At 33.6% G+C, this 27,991-nt stretch overlaps 1 protein-coding gene across 1 annotated transcript in view; it reads left to right on the top strand.

The window, feature by feature from the left end:
- LOC103518105 (homeobox protein bagpipe-like) overlaps positions 1 to 27,512 on the top strand; it is a 64,549-nt gene extending 37,037 nt beyond the window's left edge. The window contains exons 3-5 of the mRNA XM_008483165.3: positions 4,743 to 4,910; positions 5,181 to 5,263; positions 26,921 to 27,512. Of these exons, the coding sequence (XP_008481387.1) occupies positions 4,743 to 4,910; positions 5,181 to 5,263; positions 26,921 to 27,109 (440 nt within the window). The 3' untranslated portion in view covers positions 27,110 to 27,512. The remainder of the gene's footprint in view (positions 1 to 4,742; positions 4,911 to 5,180; positions 5,264 to 26,920) is intronic.
- Positions 27,513 to 27,991: the final 479 nt, after the last annotated feature.

Genomic DNA, 27,991 nt, shown 5'->3' with positions numbered 1-27,991 from the left:
TCTTTTTCTTTTGAGAGAACTTTCCTTGTTGGAACCCAGCGTCAGTACTGTCAGTAGTGTGGTGGTTAGTACTGGTGGTTTTTGGATCTTTTTCAGAGGCGTTAGATCAATTCTTCAGTATTTTCCAGCCCTCGTTTAGAAGGTATACTTATCTTTTGTGCTTTATGCTGAAGTTTATTTTACCTACCTCTGACCCCAGCACATTATAGCAGTCAGGATAAAATTAGATTTATTATACCCTTATAAAATTTTATGCTTTACTTTTAAGTACCATAATCTATTTACAACCGAGCATTGATACTTTATAAGTGACCTGCATTAAGGCTTTTTCCTTCGTTTTTTACTTGCATCATTCTTTTTATTAAATTAGACATAACAAACTAGATTACTGTAGGAGAATTTTAATAATTTGGTATTAACTACTCTTTATTTATCATTAATTTATTATAACCATTTAGCAGGTAAAAATTGGATGTAGGTACCTACATATTGAACATGGAAAATATTTACAATAATTTGCACAAATACTCAACAAGAATTTCATTTAAAATCAGATCAATATAAGTAACACTAATGCGTAGGTATGCTTTTACTCCAAGTACCTACTTATACTCGTATGATCTTCTTTTCAACTTATAATGACAATAAATTAAGTGTAATGATGTGAATAACACACCAATCTCTTCATGAAGCTTCATTTATATTGCTCCATCCGCCATTTTATTTCCCTCTTTTTATATCCCTTGAAATTTCCTCTCCTAATTTTGACTTCCCTCGTTTCAAGCAATTTTTGAAAGCTCTCGTTTGGGTTTACACGCAAGCTCAGCGGAAAAGTTGAATGAAAGTTTTCAGAGGTTTTATAAGAGACTGTATACAGAGAAGAATCATGGAAGGAAGAATTGAAGGAACGAGATCGAGAGGAAGGAAGAAATTCGGAATGCTGACGGACATATTGAAAGGAAGGACATTTGAAGAAATAAAGGACGAAGCACAAGATCGTGAGAGATGGAGAAGAGGAACCTAAATCAAGAAAACAGTTGAAGTTACGATGTTACCTGTTCTAGAACAGATTTACTAGTATATATATTAACTACTCTTTATTTATCATTAATTTATTATAACCATTTAGCAGGTAAAAATTGGATGTAGGTACCTACATATTGAACATGGAAAATATTTACAATAATTTGCACAAATACTCAACAAGAATTTCATTTAAAATCAGATCAATATAAGTAACACTAATGCGTAGGTATGCTTTTACTCCAAGTACCTACTTATACTCGTATGATCTTCTTTTCAACTTATAATGACAATAAATTAAGTGTAATGCCAATATGAAGTCAGACTGTCCAGGAACATTATTATCAACATTTTAAAAACTATGTACTTACATTAGTATGTACCTACTTGTACATTGTGTATGTGTACCTACTTAGCAGAGGCTATGTAGTAGGTACCTAGAAACAGTTCCTATTATAGGTATGTCATCTTTTGTGCTACTGTTCAAAAATAACCAATACCTACATACTCTTGCTCCTGAACAGGATAGAATAAGGACTTCTACAGTAGGTATTATTAAGCTTATTACTTTCAGCATATTATATGCCTCATCAAAAATATGTAGGTATAGAAGATTTTCAATAGCGCCGTTTTTCATTTGCTACTCGCTCCCGTATATCGTGTTCTTTATTGTTTTTCGTCAGTTAACTGTTTTATGAAATATCAAGGAATCATTCTCGCTTCGTCCGTCCAAAATACGTCAGTCCAAAAAGCTTCGTCAGCTTTTCGGACATGTTTTGTGTTAGTTTGAGGTTGGCTTTAGGTTCCTGATCCATTCTTATTAGTTCACATAGGTTACAAATCAATATTTCATGTCCAAAAATTGTTAATTTCGATGCATATTATTTTAGGGAGTTTCTTATTGTTTCGGACAATTAGCAACAATAACTGACAATCTTTTTTTTATAATTGCAATGGAGCTGATGGTTTCAATGTTTATAACATCACTTTTTTTGAACCTTCATTAGTTTTTCAGTTATTCCAAGAAGCAAGTACCTAGGTACATAGCCAACAAATGTTCTTCAACTTGGAGCAGCAATACAGGTAGCTTATTACTTTCAGCATATTATATGCCTCATCAAAAATATGTAGGTATAGAAGATTTTCAATAGCGCCGTTTTTCATTTGCTACTCTCTCCGGTATACGGGGTATACCGTGTTCTTTATTGTTTTTCGTCAGTTTACTGTTTTATGAAATATCGAGGAATCATTCTCGCTTCGTCCGTCCGAAATACGTCAGTCCAAAAAGCTTCGTCAGCTTTTCGGACATGTTTTGTGTTAGTTTGAGGTTGGGTTTAGGTTCCTGATCCATTCTTATTAGTTCACATAGGTTACAAATCAATATTGCATGTCCAAAAATTGTTAATTTCGATGCATATTATTTTAGGGAGTTTCTTATTGTTTCGGACAATGAACCAGTCAGCAAAATGCTGATCTCTCGTCTATCCTGTATAAAACAGTCAATGGGGATATTTATCTGTCCCAGTTGTATCCACTAATAGAGTTCTTCTTCCTTTCTCCATTGGGAAAGCTAGTTTTCCCCCTTTCTTCGTCTCTCTGTTCTTCCGGATAGAAAGTAATCAAATATTTTATTCTTTTTTTCTGCTTTTATATACCTCAACCCATAGTCCTGCTCGATAGTGTTGTTCGTGTACTCGATAATAGACAGGGTGGGTCAGACCGAATATGATTCTACTGGTTTCTGTTAAAACAGTTTCTGTTTTAACTGAAAATCCTGGGAGCTAAGATTCAATTCGAGTTCTTAAATCCAAATAGCCGAACAATTGGTAACAAAATACTTGTTATTACCCCGTAACAGAGTAAAGTAGAAGCTATAGGCAATTACTTCTAACATCTCAGTTAGGTAGGTGGTAAAAACAAAGACATAACTTTATAAAAGCTCCGAGAAAGGGAGAGAAAAGAAAGAAACAAAGGGAGATAATTGAATAAGTTTAAGCCAAAGGTATTCGAGTTCTAGCAACAACAAAATTTAGTACCCTCATTTCGAGGACGACATTTTGTTCATAATAAATTTTAAATGAAATTTTATCTAAGTTTATTCTTTACTATTGATCTTTAGGGCTCTTCTATCACTTCTATGTATGAGTATATTTTAATTATTATAAAATTTTCATTGATAAAATGTCATTTGTTACATCACAGGAAAACATTTCCTGTGATGATGTTTCCTTGTATCCCAAATAATACGATAAATTTAATAACAGACACTTTCCTGAAACATCCAGTATATTTGCCGTGTATTCCCGTTGGATTTTCATTTTTATACACTAGCAATATTTTCCTGCAATAGTTTTCCTCGATACAGTTTTATATCGACACAGTATATGGAATGGTTCCATTGGAAGCTGGGCTCTTTGCCTTTCCAAGTTTATTGATAAACTTTGCTTTAACTTTCTTGTTTACTTTGTACCGGGTGTTTCAGAAATTACTATTCCTAGATAAACATGTCGAAACTTACGAGCACTACATCTGGGGATAAATTAAAATAGAAAGTCAATCCAAAAGCTTAAAGTACAATGGTTATTTCATCAAAATATACGGGGGAAAAACAGCACTCAAACATCTAGATATAAAGGTGTCAATATCGTACTGTATTGATGAAAATGATGGGACCAAAGGAAAAGTTTATCCTTGACACCACTAAGGGTGGGGGTGCTGGAGAGAGGTCCCCCCTCATAGTGGGAGAACATTATCCTCGATTATACAAAAATTAATGACATCCCAGTCTGGAAACAAAACCCCAAAATTATCAAACTTTCCCGGGGTATATAGGGTAATTAATGATAGGGGCTTTGCCGTCTCTATTAACATGTGTCATCCCGGATGGTCCCCAATAACTCCTCTCCCTCCCTGGTCTCCTAATAAACTCTACCTCCTCTCACAAGGACGTTAATCCCTCTTCCCCTCATTCTGGGGTAATATTTTCCGAAAGTAATTAGTCAATTAATAAAAATACTAAAAGAGGAACAATTATTTCGGATCGAAACATTTCCGAATGGCGAGAGTGTTTGTAATGAAAAAGCTGTTGAACCGTTCATATTTACAGGTTTACGAGGGATTATTTCAAGATAGTTTTCCCTTGAATGTTCTAACGTTGTTCATAATTGATCAATAAAGTAGTTCTACGTTCTGATTACTTAAGCTCTGTGAGGACTATATTTACCTACTTCAAAATCCAAAGGAGCTAGTCTAGTATTCCTAGTCATTTCTTTACTTGGTCTCAAACTGTTTTGATATGGTTGTCAAGTCCTTTTTACGATTACTATTCTTACGCTCGCTCCGTAACTCTGTGCATATTATTACTGAGATAGTAAATTGAAATAGGCATTATCTGATCAGCCAAGCCCAAACTTCTTAATAGACACTAGGATAATTTTTATGACAAGACAACCTATTGACAACAACATATACTCATAGGTAATAATAACATGATCCTGAGTAATGTTTCTGTTTCAGCCAGCCTAGGCCGCGGGTTCGATTCACGCCCGGGGCGAATTTTATCCTAATGGGATAATGTTCGTATGTTCGTTCTCGGAACGGCTTGCTTTTTCCTACCCTGTCTTCCTTCTCTCTTCGATTTCGGGACGATAAGACCTTAGCAGTTACAGTTCCCTCTGTCAAACCTTTCTAACAATGTTTCTGTTTTGTTTGGATTTCAGTAAACAATTCCGACAAGGATGCGAAGAAAAAACACACCAGGCCTACATTTAGCGGACAACAAATTTTTGCCTTAGAAAAAACTTTTGAACAAACCAAATACCTAGCGGGACCTGAGAGAGCCAAACTGGCATATGCCCTGGGCATGACTGAATCCCAAGTCAAGGTAAGTTAGATTATTTATTTTATAAGTAATCGAACAATTTAATTAGAATTGACGAAAAAAATTAAAATGTCATCTCCTTTGAATCGGAACATGTTGGTGTTTCAGACATCTCCACTAATTTTGGATTGAAACATAATGGTGCTTCAGACATCTCCATTAATTTTGGATTGAAACATAATGGTGCTGTAGACATCTCCACCAATTTTGCATGAAAACATATTGGTGTTTGAGACATCTCCACCAATTTTGAATTCACCCAACATCGGTGTTTGAGGCATTTTAATCACCAAATACCTAGCGGGACCTGAGAGAGCCAAACTGGCATATGCCCTGGGCATGACTGAATCCCAAGTCAAGGTAAGTTAGATTATTTTATAAGTAATCGAACAATTTAATTAGAATTGACGAAAAAAATTGAAATATCATCTCCTTTGAATCGGAACATGATGGTGCTTCAGACATCTCCACTAATTTTGGATTGAAACATAATGGTGCTGTAGACATCTCTACCAATTTTGCATTGAAAAACATAATGGTGCTTCAGGCATCTCCACCAATTTTGCATGAAAACAAATTGGTGTTTGAGACATCTCCACCAATTTTGCATGAAAACATATTGGTGTTTGAGACATCTCCACCAATTTTGAATTCACCCCAACATCGGTGTTTGAGGCATTTTAATGAAATCTACAAGTTTACTAACTTATTTTCTCCACAAGTTCTCAATATTTCGACATGATACCCTAAAAGGTTTTGGACGATTATGCAATATAAAACAAATCCATACAATCTCTGCCTTAAGTCCTTCATGAATATGAACTAGCAGAGGACTTAGTGGAGTGTGCTATCTGTTATCTTTATGCTAATCTTGTTCTGACGCTTGTATAACTTTAACAAGAAATTGATCAGCTTTTAATACCCCGAACAAACGCCGATGATTTAAAGTAAATTACGCGAGACAAAATGCTGTTGCCCGCACGTGGCTGCGGCTTGCAATGAGGGTGGTTTTGTTTACAGTGGAAAACCCCTTCATTTAAATAGTGAGAGCCCACAACCCTTCTCGCAGCTTCTCCCTAACAAATGGAGCTTTTGTTGTTATTAAGCTCCTACGAAACCCTTGCTAAATATATTGGGCGAGATTCCAACACCGCGCCGCGAAGTAAAACGGCGTGTCTAACTTTTAGTACACAATATTGCGACGGACGATGTTTAGGGAGGTAGGGATTGATTTTATTACAAACGCTCTAAACGATTTGTGTTCAGAGCTAAATATATTGGGCGAGATTCCAACACCGCGCCGCGAAGTAAAACGGCGTGTCTAACTTTTAGTACACAATATTGCGACGGACGATATTTAGGGAGATAGGGATTGATTTTATTACAAACGCTCTAAACGATTTGTGTTCAGAGATTGAATTAGATAGCACAGTTCCGGCGAGGAGGGTCGAAAACAAATCACAAATATGGTAAAATTATTTAATTAAAAGATTTATTGTATGTAGTAAGTATCGAAAAAAGCAATAGATTTTCGGAGTTCCTTTGAAAAGTAGCCAATCTCCTCGTCCCTGGTCGTTGAAGCTTTTAGAGATTAGTGCTATCTGAAGAGCACACTGAAAATCTAAATAATAACAACAACATGGAGCCATTTAGCAGGTAAAAATTGGATGTAGGTACCTACATATTGAACATGGAAAATATTTACAATAATTTGCACAAATACTCAACAAGAACTTCATTTAAAATCAGATCAATATACGTAACACTAATACGTAGGTATGCTTTTACTCCAAGTACTTATACTCGTATGATCTTCTTTTCAACTTATAATGACAATAAATTAAGTGTAACTAAAATTATTTAATTAAAAGATTTATTGTATGTAGTAAGTATCGAAAAAAGCAATAGATTTTCGGAGTTCCTTTGAAAAGTAGCCAATATCCTCGTCCCTGGTTGTTGAAGCTTTTAGAGATTAGAGCTATCTGAAGAGCACACTGAAAATCTAAATAATAACAACAACATGGAATAAGTGTAATGATGTGAATAACACACCAATCTCTTCATGAAGCTTCATTTATATTGCTCCATCCGCCATTTTATTTCCCTCTTTTTATATCCCTTGAAATTTCCTCTCCTAATTTTGACTTCCCTCGTTTCAAGCAATTTTTGAAAGCTCTCGTTTGGGTTTACACGCAAGCTCAGCGGAAAAGTTGAATGAAAGTTTTCAGAGGTTTTATAATTTCCTTGGGAGCTCCTCAGATGTTGGGAAATAATCTTTAGATAATTTTCCATCACTTAGAACGGAAAGGTTAATGTCCTCGTTGTATCCTTTAAGAGTAACACCTATCTCTTTTGAAGAACACCATTTCGACTTCTTTAGAGGCAGAGGAATATCAGAAATGATTCGTGAGATAGAAGTACAAATAGTGCTTAATTTAAACTATTTTAGACGGTTCATTTAGGACAAGGGGTCTGCAAGTGATGGCCATTTTAAGGAAAAAACGATTGTCACAGTAGAAATAGAAATCAGCATCATAAATTGTTATGTTAACAGAAAATTAAATTATATTCTCTAGCTACTCCAGCACGTGAGATGAAAAAGCTCTCCATGACAATAATACTTCATTCAGAATTATTGTTTTCAACAATTGATCTACCTTTGAATTCAAGGAGAGAAAGGGAAAGAGAGAGGGAGAGAGAGAAGGAAAGAGAGAAAGAGAAGGAGGGAGAGGAGTGAAAGATAGAGAGAGGAGTAGGATAAAATGCTGAATTCTGAAATATAGGAATGTGAATAAAATAACAAGTGCCGAAGTAGGGTATAAAAGATTGCTCTCAACAGAATACTCTCAGGGGTATCGTCAAATACAAAAAACATTGCCATTCGGATTCAATATGGCAATATGGCGTCTTTTACAGCTTATTACCAACATCGAGGAATGGAAAAGTGGCATGAAAATTGTTTTACAATATTAAGTTATCATGTTTCTCGAGAAATAATATTCTTGTCATCTTTTGTGCTAATGTCTCCAAGTTAACCTTGACTGTTGGTTTGCAAAATAATCGCAGAATATGACTTATCAAATAATATTCTTGTCATCTTTTGTGCTAATGTCTCCAAGTTAACCTTGACTGTTGGTTTGCAAAATAATCGCAGAATATGACTTATCATAATTATTATTTTACTAATTTTCTACATACCTTGGACTTGCTAATAGCTCTTCACAAAATGTATGTGTCTGTCAATAGGTCTGTCAAGAAGTTCATAGATCTGATCTTAATAATAAGATTCTATGTTTGTAAAACTGAACTGAAGAGTCTGTACCAGTACCTACCAGGCGTCTGACAAACAAAACAACCCTGAAAATATTATGAATCTTCTCAAAAAAGATGTCACTTGTAAATTTGTTGTAATTAATTGTTCTACCTAAGTTTAACTTAACACAAAATAAAACAGAGCTCTATAATAAATGGGAACGACGAATGGAGAGAGAGAGAGAAGGGAAAGAGAAAAAGGAGAGATTGAAGATGGGTGGAAAATTAAGGAAGTTTTAAACCCCTAAAACACTGAAGGTACCTGCTGAATTTCTACATGATTGTATGAAATTTTATAATGAGGAAACCTAGCTTACAGAATGAAGTTATAGGTACTTACACTAATGACTTCATACATGATATTATGTTTGTTAGTTACGACATTGTTAAATTCACTAATTAGTTCATGTAAAGACTTTTTGGCACCTTCGTTCTGGCATTCTTGTGCTTATATGCTTACTTTTTAAGGAGGTTTTTGTGGTGTGAAGATTTATACATCTTGTTACTCCCTCTAAAGCTAAACTCTCTAAAGAGATACATACATATTTCTGTTTGACATTTTATGCAAACATCCTCCTAACTCTGAAAAATTGAGAGAAAAAATTGCATATTTGCAAAAGATTTCTGATCTCAAAGCTCTGGTTCTAGCAGTGGTCACTACTGGTCATTTCAAAATCAGATGGCAATAGAATGCAAAGCAATAAAAGAAGATAATAATTTATTTCATAAAATTATTTACAAATAATTGTGAGATTTTTCTTGTAATTTTTAAAATTGAAGAAGGGAAGGGAACTGGTTTTGTTTTGCAAAAAAATATGAAGGGGAATATTTTTGGTAAATAGAAATTAAATCACATTGTTAAATTCACTAATTAGTTCATGTAAAGACTTTTTGGCACCTTCGTTCTGGCATTCTTGTGCTTATATGCTTACTTTTTAAGAAGGTTTTTGTGGTGTGAAGATTTATACATCTTGTTACTACCTCTAAAGCTAAACTCTCTAAACAGATACATACATATTTCTGTTTGACATTTTATACAAACATCTTCCTAACTCTGAAAAATTGAGAGAAAAAATTGCATATTTGCAAAAGATTTCTGATCTCAAAGCTCTGGTTCTAGCAGTGGTCACTACTGGTCATTTCAAAATCAGATGGCAATAGAATGCAAAGCAATAAAAGAAGATAATAAATTATTTCATAAAATTATTTACAAATAATTGTGAGATTTTTCTTGTAATTTTTAAAATTGAAGAAGGGAACTGGTTCTGTTTTGCAATTTTAGCTGAGAAAAAAATATGAAGGGGAATATTTTTGGTAAATACTAGAAATTAAATAAAGATATGAGTTATTTTGTTAAAATACAAAAATACTACCTTGAAAATACTTTGATTTACGTACATTTACAGCTGAAATTGATAATAATGTAATTAGAAAATGTATTTTGCTAGATGTTTTGTGTTTATTTCTTTTGGACAAACAGCCGTTGTGATGTTCTGTTTGTATTTCTCACAAAGTAAATGATGTAATGTTTGATTGATTTATTTATGTTGTGTAAATATGGTAAAGAAATACTGGTGAATTACGGGTATTCAAGGTATCTATCTACTTAATTGTGTGAATAAGTGAAATATTCAAATTAAAATATCTATAGGTATTTCATCTGTTTGTATTTCTCACAAAGTAAATGATGTAATGTTTGATTGATTTATTTATGTTGTGTAAATATGGTAAAGAAATACTGGTGAATACCCGTAGAAGGTATCTATCTACTTGATTGTGTGAATATTTATTTGAGAAAGACATTGTAAAACAAACAAAAATAATATGATGTGGAAAGCACAAAAAAATTGTGTTCTAAAACGAAAATTAATAAGAAACACGCCAGACTAAAGCTTGGTTTTATAAATCATGTTTATGAAATCCAGCATGTGTGGGGGGGTTCACTATGTATTCTAGCATACATTATGTTCAGTAAGATTTGTGTGACGGTATGGCAAGATAAATAGAAGCTTGCAGGTCCCAAGTCTTGATAACATATCTCCCATGAGACTAGTGTTGACGGCCACCTCGTTTACATTTTTATTAGAAGAGATTTGTGTGCATGTAAAGGGGGGTTTTTATTTCAATTATCTTAGTAATCCTCCAATTATGGGCACTATATACCCGCTCCCCCGCTGGGTCTTGGTTGCTATGGAAACACCTCATTCCCTTTTTTCTCTCTTTTCTTTTTCCTCACGATATTTTTCTCCTGCTTCTTCACTTCACCATCTTGTATCTTGTAAACTACATGTTTTACATCAACCCAAACCTTCTCTTTTCCTCGCGATTCCCCCTTTTATGTATATTCTCCTCTTTTTCGCCGTCACTAGGGCTGTCCGAAATATCTACATAGGAGGCGTCCAAAAATTGATGAATGTTATTTTGTGTTTAATGTTTCCGAGGGTCATTTGTCAAAGTTACCCCACTTTGTTTTTATTTTGTCCCGAGGTGTGGTGGTGTATCAGCATTTAGTTAGATTTTCATCACTATAAATTACTCAGGTGGATTCTTTTTATACCCTTTTTTTGTGATATTTTGCCTTTTTTTCTGAAAAATATAAAAATAAATATGATGGGCTGATAGATTTATATCTCGTAGTGATTTAGGTGGGCAATATTTGCGCCAGATACGGATAGGGATTATGGGTGGGGGAGTTTAGGACAGGGGGAGGGATATGTCTATCAAATAAAATTTATAATATAAAAGTTTTAAAAAAATCTTCCCTAGTTATATGGAAAGCGTTGGTAAAAAATTCAGAGATTAATAGAGTGGGTTTCATCAAAATTAAATGGAGCTCCAATCAAAGCAGATAAGAGTAGTAAAAACTAGAAACATTCCTTTAGGTATAACTTCTGTTTAAAATGTGAGATCATTTACAAGAACATGAGACTTAAAAGAGTAGTATGATGTTAAATATGATGGTAGGAGGGCTTGATAAGAAAAACACATAAACAAACAAGTAGGTAACAGAAAAGTTACAATACATCACCATCTAAAAGTTCGAGTAAAGTTTTTAGATACCTAAACATATAAAATAATAAATATAGAGTAGAGAAAATACATAAAAACATTAAGAATGATGTAATAAAACATTGTTGCCAACATTAAAATAATGAAAAGGGAAAAAAGAGTAATAAACAAGAAAAAGTAATGGATAATAAAAGCAATATAATATTACAGCATAAATACATAAAGAAAATGGAGGAAAAAGAAGCGAAGAAGATGAAGAAGCAAAAATGTGTACAAAGTTTATGTAATATAATAACAATAAATGAAGATAATAATAACATAAAGAATAAAATTAAAAAAAATAATGTAGATAAAAATTATGTTAAAGTACCTAAGTGAAATGAAGTATAAAACAAGGGTAAACGGAGAGAATAAATTTTGAAGCAAAAAATCATAAAGGAAGAGGAGAGAAAAAGGTAACAGAAGAAAATGTGAAAACATTATTAAAAGGTGGATGTTTCATCAGCTGGTTGGAGTTATAATAAACCTAATGATTCTATTAGCATCAGCAAATTAGTCACCATGATGCTCACCCAGCTAAACTAAAACTAAGTAATGTCAACGATTTTTTAAATCATTATCCAGATAATTATCGTTTTTATAATATCACATTTGAAGCTACAACAACAAAATAATAGCAGTGTTTTAAATTTATCTTCATGTACTTGGCACACCACAGATTAGGCTCCTAACTCTTGCACTGTTCACAATGGGAACTAATCTTTTTTATCTAGGGTTTTTATGACTCTCAATATAAAAAAAAAATTGCATAATAATTAGTTCATCAGAAGAATTGTTATAGCACCCCATTTGAAATAACAATGGTATGCAGAATGGTGTTATCTATTGTGTAAGCGGCCCCTCCCCTTAATGTTCTCATCTAAATAAGATACAGGGTGTATTAGATAAGTTAACGCCAACCCTATTTAATGGGAAAATGCTCAGAAGAAGAATAAATAACAGCGCAAAATAGAGGAAAATTAAAGAGGCTCTTTGGATAGGACCTATAGGCCCCTATGCTCTTCTAGAGGCTAACGGTAAGTTAGGGTGACCTACGGTCCTACGGACAGAGTTGGACATTTGAGGTTTTGACCAATAAGAAATATGATATAGAAGCATTATTTTTAGACTATTGACGCGGCACGTCGCGTTGGATAGATTATTCTAAATTATTGTAGCTAGGTTTACACCATGAAGTCGGTTTTCCTTATATTTTGATCTTTGGTGTTAAATTGTCCAGGTGTAACAGGATTGTTATACTGATTATTGGAATGAACATCTGATTTCAAACTAATCGAGTTGCATTTCCGGTAGGTACACCCTATAAAAGTTTCAGTTACATAATAATATCACTCGTACAGGGTGTATTAGATAAGTTAACGCCAACCCTATTTAATGGGAAAATGCTCAGAAGAAGAATAAATAACAGCGCAAAATAGAGGAACATTAAAGAGGCTCTTTGGATAGGACCTATAGGCCCCATGCTCTTCTAGAGGCTAACGGTAAGTTAGGGTGACCTACGGACAGAGTTGGACATTTGATGTTTTGACCAATAAGAAATATGATATAGGAGCATTATTTTTAGACTATTGACGCGGCACGTCGCGTTGGATAGATTATTCTAAATTCTTGTAGCTAGGTTTACACCATGAAGTCGGTTGTCCTTATATTTTGATCTTTGGTGTTGAATTGTCCAGGTGTAACAGGATTGTTATACTGATTATTGGAATGAACATCTGATTTCAAACTAATCGAGTTGCATTTCCGGTAGGTACACCCTATAAAAGTTTCAGTTACATAATAATATCACTCTACTCTATTCAATGAAAATATCATAACAGTAGATAGTAATACTTCATCCTAATAGGTATACGTACTGCTTTTAATAATAATGCTCTCAATTTTCCCCCTCATTTACGCTATTGTGAAATTATATTTAACAACAAAAATTATTTCAAATTTTACACATGGGAATTCTTCATTTCATACACTTTTTTGTGTCTGCCATTTTTGAGTAACATAGATAACACCATTCTGCATACCATTGTTATTTCAAATGGGGTGCTATAACAATTCTTCTGATGAACTAATTATTATGCAATTTTTTTGAGTCAGTGAATGATGTTCAATGGTTTTTACTTTAAAATGAAACGACTGTCCCTAGGGTGGACATGATCTGAGATAATAGTTCTAGAAAAAGAATCAACCTGAGTAATTTATAGTGATGAAAATCTAACTAAATGCTAATACACCACCACACCTCGGGACAAAATAAAAACAAAGTGGGGTAACTTTGACAAATGACCCTCGGAAACATTAAACACAAAATAACATTCATCAATTTTTGGACGCCTCCTATGTAGATATTTCGGACAGCCCTAGTGACGGCGACTGGCGTTCATCACTGTATACAGGGTGTTACAGATGGATTATGGTATCCTCATAATCGCACTCCATGTCTTACTTCGGGATTTCGCCCTGGGCGCAGGACGGGACGGTCTAAATAAAATACTCTCTTATGTAGGTATTTGTCTCATGTCTTACTTCGGGATTTCGCCCTGGGCGCAGGACGGGACGGTCTAAATAAAATACTCTCTTATGTAGGTATTTGTCTAAAAAAAAAAAACCCTAACCATCTAAGGGGTTATCTCCTGTTTAGGATAGATGATTCCAGGGCTCGGCTGGATCGAAACTATGCCCTTCTAGAGGAGCGCTTTGACCACTACGCCACCGAAGGAAGTACCTATCAAATCTTTTCCTCTATCTACTGTTTTAGATTCTGGCTCTGAATTCATTCTGTAGTATCGGTAGTAACAAAAAGATCGGTAGTAACAAAAGCCAAATTTCCTTCAATGGAAATCAGGAAGATAAAAAAAAAGAATACCCTGTACTTATTGCATTTTATCTAAAAAAAACCCTAACCATCTAAGGGGTTATCTCCTGTTTAGGATAGATGATTCCAGGGCTCGGCTGGATCGAAACTATGCCCTTCCAGAGGAGCGCTTTGACCACTACGCCACCGAAGGAAGTACCTATCAAATCTTTTCTTCTATCTACTGTTTTAGATTCTGGCTCTGAATTCATTCTGTAGTATCGGTAGTAACAAAAGCCAAATTTCCTTCAATGGAAATCAGGAAGATAAAAAAAGAATACCCTGTACTTATTGCATTTTTTCTTGTTTTTATCTAGGTTTAAAAACGATTTACATAAATATTGGCTAAATCCCTGTTCGACTCTCTGTTGCGTTGTGGGAGCTTTTAATTTTTCCTTTTTTTTTACATTGTAGATGGCTTATCAAATTGTATGGATGTTTAGGGGAGGCTCAGAATTTGGACTAGCAGTGAGAATGATGAATGAATGACTTGGGTCCAAAGTTACATTCCTGCAGGAATAGTGACAGAATTAGATATGGAATTATGGGCGTATGGTAATATGGTTTATGCTTGGTAATATTGGCACATCCACTAATTCAGAAAAATAAAATAGTCTAGGAAAGTTTTAGTTTTATGCTTTGTTGTACTTTCAAAAGCCGCCATCTTGTTACACTTTAAACTGTACATAAACTCAATGTAAATGTAAAATAGACACAGGAACTATCTGCCATAAACATTATGGGAATTACTGGGAACAAAATCATTCTGGATTTCCCTTCATTTAAATTTTTTTATCAGCAACTTTTTTAAACATCATTTTAAATCAGATGATTCTGCGTGGAAATTTATGGGATTTCTAAAAAAAAAAAAAAAAATAGGGGATTTTGGCGTCTCCACTAATTATTGTATATCAACAAAGGATGTAAAATATCTAATTCATACATTAATGTAAATCAAATCTAATCTAATACAGGAAATATAAATTTAAATTTAATAACTAATCCAAGAACTGTAAAAAATTGTACTTCCTTTCAAGATGAAAACAATATTCTTGTTTTAAATCAACAGTATTCAGCAGTCGATAGTATCCAACAAAAATTTGCCTATTACCCACAATTGATTTTCTTCTTATGTGATCCGAAATTTTGACCTCATTGCTCGGGAATGAATATACTACTCTTCACCATCCTGGTTTGGCTAGCACTGTACAACAGTTTAAATTCAATAAAAAGCACCCTCTAGTGAGTGAAAAAGCAAGAGGTATCTTCCCATCCTTACCATCTTTCATTATTATTTTGGTTTTTAACATTATTTTCCAGTTTTTTCTTCTTCCTATTTTCCTCTCTCCACATGCCATCAAGCACCCCTATTATGTGTACTCTCATATAAAATGTTGGAAAAAAAATCCAGTCCTTTCGTTTTAGTCAGTGAATGATGTTCAATGGTTTTTATTTTAAAATGAAACGACTGTACCTAGGGTGGACATGATCTGAGATAATAGTATCATTCTGGATTTCCCTTCATTTAAATTTTTTTATCAGCAACTTTTTTAAACATCATTTTAAATCAGATGATTCTGCGTGGAAATTTGTGGGATTTCTATTGTCATTTAAATGTTACAATTTTTTATTGAGAGTCAGTGAACTTTCGTTTTCAAAAACAGGATGAGGCCGAAGTTAGGTTGTAGGACAGTTCTTTCTCAAAAGATTTTTACTTAAATGCTGGTCACAAATGTCGTTTTCCATTTTAACACATCTCGATAAATTTTATGACTTGACATGTACACGAACCACCACCTCAACCAAAGGCCATTGTGCTAACCACTATACCACACCGAGGTTGGATTTTGACTAGTTCTAGATCTAGATCAACGTTTTGATAGTCAATTAGTTACCATGTTTTGACATTTGTAAAAAATACGTTTATAAAATAGTAATTTTAATTTAATTTTCAGAAATTTTATGAATGTTTAAACTTAATAAAATTATGTATGCGTGTGCTCCCATTCACAAACCCCCTTTCATTGGATTGCGCTAACTTGCTGATAACATCATAAATATAATTTGCCTTCACAGTTCACACGTATGTATTTTCCGACAATATTAGAATAATTTCATCATGTTTTACAATCTATTGTTTCCCGTAAGATTAAAAAAAAGTAAAAATAATAATAATAAAAAGATAAATTGGCTTTTTTTCGTTAAATTCCCACCAATAGATTGAAAGTGAAATATTTTTAGATGATTTGTCCGTCAATAGGTATCTTTAAAAAGTCGAAAGTCTCAATTAATCAATACATATTCGTATTAAAACCATTCACATTTCAACAGGAAAAAGTTCATCAACTGATTAAAAGGTTCAAAACGACGTGAATAATGGAATAAACAAAGTTCCGTTTAGATAAACCCATGGCACTAAAAACTGACCATCGAAATTTTGACCCGATTACATTACTTTCCTTCCTATAGGATAAGGAAAGTAAAAAGTCGAAAGTCTCAATTAATCAATACATATTCGTATTAAAACCATTCACATTTCAACAGGAAAAAGTTCATCAACTGATTAAAAAGGTTCAAAACGACGTGAATAATGGAATAAACAAAGTTCCGTTTAGATAAACCCATATACCTGCATGAACGAGGAATATACAAATACAAACACGAATGATATGTGTGCCCTGAATATTAATGCTCTCATAGAATCAATTATAAAGATTAATCCAGAGTTAACTTGGAAAATCAGGACTCAGGAGAGAGATATGAAATTTCAAAATTTCATATTAAATGAATTAATGGTCATTATATTTGTGGAACGAGAATACCATGGAGTATATGGAAGAGATAAATGCAGGATATAAAGGTCCTAATTATTAAATCAAATGATAATAATTAATTTTCGTTTATAATTATAAATTTCACTCGGAAATTTAGCAGACGCGAAGCTATGAATTTTACAGAGAGGGATCTCATTTAGTTGGGGTCAAAGTGTCAATAATTAAAAATATTTGCTTCGGTACTTCAGTAAAATTTTAAAGAAATAGAAATATATTACTAGGGATCTCATTTAGTTGGGGTCAAAGTGTCAATAATTAAAAATATTTGCTTCGGTACTTCAGTAAAATTTTAAAGAAATAGAAATATGTATTGGTACATCCAGGTATATTACAAAATGAAGTAGGTAAAAATACCAATAATATTATGCTTTATTTAAAAGAATCATTGTTGTATCAGACTGAACATAGTAGATATTGCAGAAAAATTCCTGCGTACATATGGCATTCTGGAGTTTATTCATCTTCAGCACTGGTTGATTTTGAATTTTCCTAATTAAAATTAAATTCCATAAATCAGGGACATGACTTCCCTCCTTGGTCCTCACACACGTAGCCAGGACAAAAAGGAATATTAACCATCATAAAGCAATTATTATCGCCATTAATCTCCATTCCGAATAACACCAAGGGTTACAAGGCGGACCAAAATTATGGTGAAAATAAAAGTGACCCAAATGTATGTCCCAAATTTGATTTCCTTTTCATGATATTACCTACCTATGTTGTACGTTAGGTCTTTTCTGACGATGGAGTTAAATTCACCTGGATTAAGCAAGACTTTTGACTGATATACTGTAAAAATTTCGAGTACCTAGGTATTGTATATCATTAGAACATAGAGCAAGATGAAGATTATTTCAATGTTCTATTCTTAAAACCACCAGCATAAAGAGACTCAGGCAATCTGAGCCACAAAAAACTCAGAAAAGTACTACAGAAAAATAATATAAAAAAAAAAAAAAAAATGCCTACAAAATAATAATAATAAAAAAGATTTTCAATTTTGAGAGATGACGGCAGACTTGACGCTCTCTGGTATGGAGGTCACGGGTTCGATGAATTTGGTGGCGACCGCTAACAAGGCTGGTTGTGACCAGGGGTGTAGCCAGTTGACACAGCTGAGAAGTGAAACAGAATAGGTGAAATAGAACACTTTTTTTTAATAATAATAATAATAAACTCTTGAGCGGAAGGTAACCACTAGGTGAGGTTAACGCCGGAGGCGTTCTCTACCACCTAACCCTTAGAGCTCCATTATTATGTGGTCACACTCTCAAATAGATGAGGATACATGTCTTTTATTAGGTACCTGAGAGGAAAAAATAATGATTGAACACGCGTCTACTCACCCATTCACACTCTCATGGGTGTGTACAAGATGAGAGATGACGGCAGACTTGACGCTCTCTGGTATGGAGGTCACGGGTTCGATGAATTTGGTGGCGACCGCTAACAGGGCCGGCTGTGACCAGGGGTGTAGCCAGTTGACACAGCTGAGAAGTAAAACAGAATGGGTGAAATAGAAGACTTTTTTTTAAGATTGTACCTTGGAAACGCTTTCGCGTTACTTTAAAGAACATTCTTTTCTATCCATGCCTATGCAGGAACGGAAAATTTCGGTCAGAAAATTTCCGCCCTGGCCGGGATTCATGGACGGAATTTTTGCCACCACATACGTTCCTTTTGGATTTTATTGCCCTTTTTGCGTAAAACGGTTTTTTGAATAGAACGTGATGCGCTCTATCTTCCAGCGTTTGAACTGCAGTGATAACTTTTTTTTCGATGAGTTACAGCGTTTTTTGTAAACATACTTTTCAAAGATTTAGATGAAAAATAATTGAAAACTTTAAAGTTAAATATCTCAGTTTCATGATTTTCATTTATTGCCCTTTTTGCACCCAGCTAGGAGGATCAGGATCTAAGTAGTTTTTACGGTGTAAATAAACAAGAAACGTTTATTCAATAAATAAAACAAAACTCTGGGAGGTTGTCTTTTCCAAAGGGAGGGAGGTTGTCTTTTCACTTTGAGCTTCGGTACTTAGCGGCGAACTTTCGACCACAACCGTTTTTTTTTTTATTATTATTATTTAGGATCTCAATTGTTTGTTTTTTTTTTTATTTTTTTTTCAATTTGAAACAACATAGTCTGTGAATTTAATTACTTGGAATTTTTCTCCAGATAGTCAAGATAATAGAGATGGGTACTTTTTTGTATAATAATGGCGGATTTTATTTTGCATCTTTTGCTTTTAATTCCAACAATGAGGTAACTTAAACAAGTATTTTTATTTTTTGGCTTTATTTAATGTGGCAGGATTCTCCCAAAGGAGCTCTTCCACCCAACCACAGGTTTTGTCGAGGATCTAAATGCTTAGATAGTTTAGATACCCGACATTGATTTTACATATTCTTAAGGTAATGAAGAATGTACGTACGTGTTGTTGACTAGTCCAGGGAAGTTCCTACATCTAGTGCGAAGTGTAGGGCTAGTGGGAGACATACAGGCTACAATGTGCAGGTTCGATACACAGGTCTGCACGAAAAAGTTCCATATGGCATCCCTGTAAATTTTCAATTTGAAACAACATAGTCTGTGAATTTAATTACTTGGAATTTTTCTCCAGATAGTCAAGATAATAGAGATGGGTACTTTTTTTGTATAATAATGGCGGATTTTATTTTGCATCTTTTGCTTTTAATTCCAACAATGAGGTAACTTAAACAAGTATAAAAAAAAAACTTTGAAACGTAAGCACAGTCTATGTTAGCTCCAAAGTAGAGTTTTTCTGTGCTCCTTCTTTGTTAAGGTAGGCTGAACGTTGAAATCATTTGTGCTGAGAGACCCCATTCATTTTTGCCTTTTTTGTGTCCAGGACAGTAACTAATTTCAGCAAAACACGGGTGAAATCACTTTTGTGAATAATTATTATTGATTATTAAACTTTAATTTGGACGGTCAATTTGTCACCAACTATCGTCAAACAGCCACCACTAGAGAGCTAGAGACTAATCTTTTCAATTCGGTCTCGCGCTGTAACATGGAAAATATTTGTCACCAACTATCGTCAAACAGCCACCACTAGAGAGCTAGAGACTAATCTTTTCAATTCGGTCTCGCGCTGTAACATGGAAAATATGATACAAAGGACGAGATAAGAACACTGGAAGGGAAAGTCAGAATGGCTGCAGAAATATCCATATAAAATTAAATAACTTTACACTATAATTTTGCCTTGGGGACTTTGTAGTCGGTCATATTGCACATAAAAGTTTATTAATTTGCAAGTTTTTTAATGCTATCGCCGTGCACTGTGGAGCGAGGATTTTATTTTCTGGGAATAAACTGCAGGAGAATTGCTGTGTGGATAAGGTAGATCGTTTTTTGGAAGAGGAGCAGTTATGCGAGTAGAAACTTCAAATTTTTATTGGGTAGGAGGTACCTGGAGCTCTCCACCTGTAATTAGGTATTGACGTTGTACTATAGCTGATGGATGTCAGGCTGAGTAGATATTAAGGTCAAATAAAATTTTCACTGCAGTTATGCGAGTAGAAACTTCAAATTTTTATTGGGTAGGAGGTACCTGGAGCTCTCCACCTGTAATTAGGTATTGACGTTGTACTATCGCTGATGGAGGTCAGGCTGAGTAGATATTAAGGTCAAATAAAATCTTCACTACAATAGAATTTTAAATTCACAAATCCAAGATTAAACAGAAAACCAAAAATACACAGCATCACCCAAGAATGACAATGGGACAAAAATGGAGACAATTCTTCGTATTATTTTTTAAACAAATTAGTGCTTCATAAGATAGAATTTAAACAAAAGCTAACTGATGGTCGGAGGAAGGGACCTCTAGTACGAGAGGTACAATGATATTATCATCATAATAATAATAATTATCATTTGTATTCAATGGGGCTCTTATCTCTCCCTGGAGAGACCACGGCATGTGTTTCATTAATTAAAATAAAAATAAGCCATTTGTAGCCGTTTTTGTATAATTTACTTTTTAATATTATTCAGTTCATTTAAAAAAACCGAGAGAGAAAAGGAGTGAAGAGAGAAGAGGTCGGAGAAACAAGAAAATGAAAATGAGGGAAAAAAGGGTAGAAATTTTAACCTTTTATTACGCTTTTATTGCAAGGAAGGTAATTATTTATTCAGGTCTATATTACCTTGTGCTAGAGGTGCTCTCTTGGTTTACGTCCACCCTGGGCTGCAGAATAAAAGTCACACTAACAAGCATAGTTATAATGAGTTAGTGTAACCTTAACGTGTCGTAGTCCGTAAAGTTGAGGTGCTTGTGCTAGAGGTGCTCTCTTGGTTTACGTCCACCCTGGGCTGCAGAATAAAAGTCACACTAACAAGCATAGTTATAATGAGTTAGTTTAACCTTAACGTGTCGTAGTCCATAAAGTTGAGGTCTATTCAGGTCTATATTACCTTGTGCTAGAGGTGCTCTCTTGGTTTACGTCCACCCTGGGCTGCAGAATAAAAGTCACACTAACAAGCACAGTTATAATTAGTTAGTGTTACCTTAATATGGCGTAGGCAGTAACAAGTTCTAATCTAACATGTGTACCTAACTATAGCTTACATTGATGTTGCTGTAGTTATAGGTGCTGAAACTGTGTAACACAAGGCCAAGTTATTCTTGTTATCTGGTGATCCTGATGATGAACATTACGTATTTAGTTTTTGTCAAATCCACGAAAGTGACAGGAAAGAAGAACTTGCAAAACATCCCTATAACATGAGATGTACCTACTTTGTAAAATATACGTATAGAACAGTATTTGTTGGAGTTGAGGTCTAATCTAACATTTGTACTTATAGCTTACAATGATGTGGTTGTACACTTATTATAAGTGCTGAAACTTTGTAACACAAGTTTCACAAGGCCAAGTTATTCCTGTTATCTATAATGATCAACATCATTTAGTTTTTGTCAGATCTATGAAAGTAACAGGAAAGAAGAACTTGGAAAACACTTAATATCAGATGTTTGTAGGTACAATGTAAAATAATTTATACCTAGTACCTACAGTATTTTTTGTTATAGCATAAAGTTATTCCAACACACATAAATTGGAGCACACATAATTTCATTAGAATTAATAATCACAGGAATAATAATATAATTATTTATTTATCAATTCCTGCATAGTCTCCAGCTATGTATCTCTTTTACTATATTAAAATGTAATATGATTAAAATAAACTCTTGTTTGTAATGTTTTAATTTAATAAAATGAAAACATTATACCACGCTCTTTCACGATAGAAAACTTGGGAGGGAAAATCGGTCGCGCTTTTCAAAGTACTATCTCACTTATTGAGTTATGTTTGATTATCTTTTGTAAATTTTCCATGGGATACAATAAAACTATTTTTATAATTATTATTAAACAAAATACTTTGCATGAGTTCGATTGATATTTATAATTTCAATTATCCTCTCTTAGTTGCTTGTCGACTGTTATGTTGTTGATATAAAAATAAAACAAAGTATCTTGTTTAAAAAAAAAAAAAAAAAAAAAAAAAAAAAAAAACAAATAGGGGATTTTGGCGTCTCCACTAATTGTATATCAACAAAGGATGTAAAATATCTAATTCATACATTAATGTAAATCTAATCTAATACAGGAAATATAAATTTAAATTTAAGAACTAATCCAAGAACTGTAAAAAATTGTACTTCCTTTCAAGATGAAAACAATATTCTTGGTTTAAATCAACAGTATTCAGCAGTCGATAGTATCCAACAAAAATTTGCCTATTACCTACCTACAATTGATTTTCTTCTTAGGTGATCCGAAATTTTGACCTCATTGATCGGGAATGAATATAAGAGTAATCTCAACATTGCTTTTAATGTTATTTGATTTGTCATGATTTAGCAATTATTTATCTCCTTCACTCCGGAGGAAATGTTCGGATGTTCTGCTGAAGCTTTCTGTTTTTTATAATCCTTACAAATTTCTTCCTTATAATATTTCTTGGTATTATGTCAGATGAGCAATTTACAAATCCACTAAGACTAAAGTCACATAATCACGAAAGGAAATACTTTTTGTAAAAACTGTAGATAGATAGATAGATAGATAAGTAATTAATTTCTTAAATAAACAAGTTTGGTATCTTCCCATCCTTACCATCTTTCATTATTATTTTGGTTTTTAACATTATTTTCCAGTTTTTTCTTCTTCCTATTTTCCTCTCTCCTTCGTCCTCCTCTCTCCACATGCCATCAAGCACCCCTATTATGTGTACTCTCATATAAAATGTAGGAAAAAAAAATCCAGTCCTTTCGTTTTCAAAAACAGGATGAGACCGAAGTTAGGTTGTAGGACAGTTCTTTCTCAAAAGATTTTTACTTAAATGCTGATCACAAATGTCGTTTTCCATTTTAACACATCTCGATAAATTTTATGACTTGACATGGACTCGAACCACCACCTCAACCAAAGGCCATTGTGCTAACCACTATACCACACCAATGTTGGATTTTGACAAGGTAACACCTTGTCCCTCCTTTATGATTGCTTTTCACACAGACTGTAGCATAGTTTTTTTTTTTTTTTTTTTTTTTTATTGCCGGTCTGTGGAGAAATGCTGGTCTCCTACAACCTCATCCGTCGCCCTACATTTATCAGACACCCTGTATTTAATGTACATTATGGGAGATATTTTTTTTGGACGCTGCGTTGTATAACTTTTAATTCAGGGACTTTGTGTCACATATGGTTACGCAAATGCATTAGAATATCAGCATATTATCTTCACGCAGAAACCTCTCTCTTTTCTCTCTCTCTACTTGATTTTTTTTTTCAATTTTCGCCGGAGAAATAATACTATAAAAAAAAGATAACAGAAATAAGTACATACTTATAAAGAAGCAATATAATTATTTATATCAACATTAATTTAAACAAGTAATGAAATAATTAGGTTCGAAGTGCGATGTACGGTAGAGTAGGTACCTAATATTCAATTAACAAATTCACTATCAACTACGAAGAAGGGTATGAAAAGATAAATGCCGAAGATTTTTTTTTTTTTTTTTTTTTTTTCAATTTTCGCCGGAGAAATAATACCTATAAAAAAAATATAACAGAAATAAGTACATACTTATAAAAAAGCAATATAATTATTCATATCAACATTAATTTAAACAAGTAATGAAATAATCAGGTTCGAAGTGCGATGTACCGTAGAGTAGGTAATATTCAATTAACAAATTCACTATCAACTATGAAGAAGGGTATGAAAAGATAAATGCCGTTATGCCGAAGATATAGATGATTGGTTAAAGGTAAGTTTAATGAAGGAAAAGAAGGATTATGATAAAAATTAACCACAGTGTCTGGAGCATCATATGGGGCTATTTTGTAGGGGATTAGGGAATATTTTCGAAACCCGCCCGAGCTTTATAACAAAATACAAAAACAATATTTCCGAAAAATACCTAACAACACTTTATTTCATTATCTTCGAATACAGGATGCTAGTGGTGAATTTGTTGGATTTGGATTGAAGAAAAATTGGAATATTGGATTTTTCAATTTTTGATGGAAAACCCTCTTATTCAAGAGGCACTTATTTATTATTTGGATTGAAGAAAAATTGGAATATTGGATTTTTCAATTTTTGATGGAAAACCCTCTTATTCAAGAGGCACTTATTTATTAAAAAAAGGACAAACTTTGACCTCACACAGGCGAAGTCATAACTTAACTACGTACCATCAAGTACCTATTACAAGAAGTTCTTTCGTGATCAGATTTTCAGAAGCAGATATGGGTCCAACCCTGTAAAACCATGGTAGAAGTAAGATTAAGCATAATTCCTTGGGGATTTCAATCTAACAAAAGAGGTGTTTTATAACTGTAATAATTAATTTAAAAAATGTACGACTTATAAATTGTACAGGGTGGTTTTGCTGATGAAATTAAAGCAAACTTAAAACCATGGTAGAAGTAAGATTAAGCATAATTCCTTGGGGATTTCAATCTAACAAAAGAGGTGTTTTATAACTGTAATAATTAATTTTAAAAATGTACGACTTATAAATTGTACAGGGTGGTTTTGCTGATGAAATTAAAGCAAACTCGGCTAGAGGGCAAACATTTTGCTGAACTTTATGCTGAAAATTCCTGCTTCCATCACCCTTTATAAGAAATAAAAACTCAGCGAACCCACATATGTGTGGAGGACTAAAGGTTTATAGCATTATTACGTTATTGATTTAGTTGTTTTTCTTGTAGCTTGTTCGCTCTATATCTTTTTATTATTGTAGAATATTGTTGGGCCAATTATTATTGCTACCCATATAACGCAGTTGTTTCGTGTGAAACCATATACTCTCTATTGCCATATAAATAGCTGTAAAGGGTATTATGCTACCTGTTCTTTCAAACTCTAAGGACATTTTTTCATGCAACTTGTGAGTACTATTTGAAAGGTATCGTTGAATAAAAAGTGACGAAAATTTTATCAAATTGGGAAGTGCCTCCTTGAGCAGCTTAAAAAAAAAGTGGAAAAGTCAATCGGATAACATGAGATAAGATACAAACAACTGATCTCGGTGGTCCTTTCCAAAACATTCATAATTTCATAGGTTTAAATACTCATTTAGTCAGTTTCACACAATAACCTCCACAGAAGTAACTCATTTGCAACATAAATCAAAGTTAGATGAAACATAAAATTCAACACCATCACAGCATCCTCTAAACTTAAAGCTGTAAACATCAGAAAAGGGGTTGCTGATGATGTAAGAGACCTATTCATGAGTAATTTAGTATTGAATCTTGCGTTACACGAAGGATGAAGGCATCGTTAATGACATGGATGTTATCTCATCAGTAATTAGATCAGCACTATCATGACCCTTCTGAAAGCTCAGGACCGTGACGCCTCTATTAAATTACTTCGCAATGATATCCGTACTAAAAGCTCTTCCTCCTCTCTCCTTAGTGAGTAATCTCAACATTGCTTTTAATGTTATTTGATTTGTCATGATTTAGCAATTATTTATCTCCTTCACTCCGGAGGAAATGTTCGGACGTTCTGCTGAAGCTTTCTGTTTTTTATCATCCTTACAAATTTCTTCCTTATAATATTCCTTGGTATTATGTCAGATGAGCAATTTACAAATCCACTAAAGTCACATAATCACGAAAGGAAATACTTTTTGTAAAAACTGTAGATAGATAGATAAGTAATTAATTTCTTAAATAAACAAGTTTCTCTCTTCGTTCGTATTTGATAACGTCTTAACTTTCATCCTTTTCAACCGCAAATATCTTGTGAAACTAAAAATAATTAGGAATACAAACAGACGACAAAAAAGGGTTCCAGACCATCCGCAATAATTATCACTAAAATTGTTATTAGAAGATTAGCAAACAAAGGAGCGCCCAACTTTCTTAACTTTGGAAACAACAAGCAAACACATTTTCTTTGAATTAACAAACTCTGCTTTTCTTATGAAGTAATAAAATTATATTCAGACGTCCGTTCAATTAAATATATTATCTTTTTTGTAAGCGCTGTTTAGACGTTCAAATTTGTGCAGTTTATTTGAACAAATCCATTCCTTAGCAAACAAAGGAGCGCCCAACTTTCTTAACTTTGGAAACAACAAGCAAACACATTTTCTTTGAATTAACAAACTCTGCTTTTCTTATAAGTAATAAAATTATGTATATTCAGACGTCCGTTCAATTAAATATTATCTTTTTTGTAAGCGCTGTTTGGACGTTCAAATTTGTGCAGTTTATTTGAACAAATCCATTCCTTTCTTAGAGTAGATAATTATGTTCTCATTCTGATTTTCGAGTGCCAAAATGTTTATATCTCTATTTTTATGAGCGTTTAAAAACCATTTCCCACATGAAGTTTTCATCAAATCTAACGGTTCCAATTATTCATCCATGTTTCAGGTGTGGTTCCAAAACAGGCGGACAAAATGGCGTAAGAAGCACGCCGCTGAAATGGCCACCGCCAAAAGAAAACAAGACCAAGTGGAAGAGTCGGAAGAGGAAGAAGAAGACGACTACAGACATAGTGATAACGCCGCCAAAAGATTGCGAAGGGAGTTGGCGGCCCACTGTGGCGTTCAGAACATGTAGCATTCAATGTGGCCGACATGCACGACCCCAACCCATGTCGGTCTAGATTTGAAACATGTCACCGAATAAAACTTGGCGTTTCCCTTTCGGTGCAGTTGGTTTTTAAATATAAGATCTGAGTCCTTATAAATTAGGTACCGCGGAAATTTGAACGCTTTTATTTTTTCGAGTGAAAATTGGCATGTCCAGTGTCAATAATAAAGTATATTATGATGTACCCGTAATTTTATCCAACAAAACTTTGACAAGGTCTGTCTGAAATCTACATGAATCCTTAACTATTTTCATGGAAAAAAAGACAGTTTAACCTTTGTTCAAAGTTCAAAAATCTCAACACCCAGAGCAATCTTTGTACATAAAATTAGTCATTTAATCAAATTATTTCTTTGTTTATTTATTAAAATAATGTTTCTAAATTGAATGTTGATGCTTATTGTTAATAGTTTTCATATTTTTTTCCACCTTACACTTTGTTGAAATTAACAAAAATACTAGCAATATAAAAATCCAAATGCATTTAATTTTTGGTTTTGTCAGAAGCAAAAAATATACTTGTATACGAATGTGTAAAAAATAGTGGAGATGTCAAATTTACATTGTACAGTTAGTGGAGATGTCAAATTATCCGCTTTATGTTTGAACTCTATTTTGAAAACTATTAACGCGATGCGAGCGGAGAAATCAAACATGTTTGAAATCGACGCTTTGCTCGATGCTCTCCGCTATGCGCGCTGCTCGTACTGTGTGTGCTACCTATTTAAATCAACGTGTTTGATTTCATCGCTTTGCTCGTTCATTGATGCTCGTTGCTCTATGCTCTATGCTCGCCGCTCCACTGTGTTCTTAGCCTTAGAGTAGATAATTATGTTCTCATTCTGATTT

Source organism: Diaphorina citri, unplaced genomic scaffold (genome assembly GCF_000475195.1).
Source record: "Diaphorina citri unplaced genomic scaffold, Diaci psyllid genome assembly version 1.1 scaffold58, whole genome shotgun sequence".
Lineage (NCBI taxonomy): Eukaryota > Metazoa > Arthropoda > Insecta > Hemiptera > Psyllidae > Diaphorina > Diaphorina citri.
The sequence above is the reverse complement of the archived record's forward strand: the minus strand, read 5'-3'. Positions and strand labels throughout refer to the sequence as shown.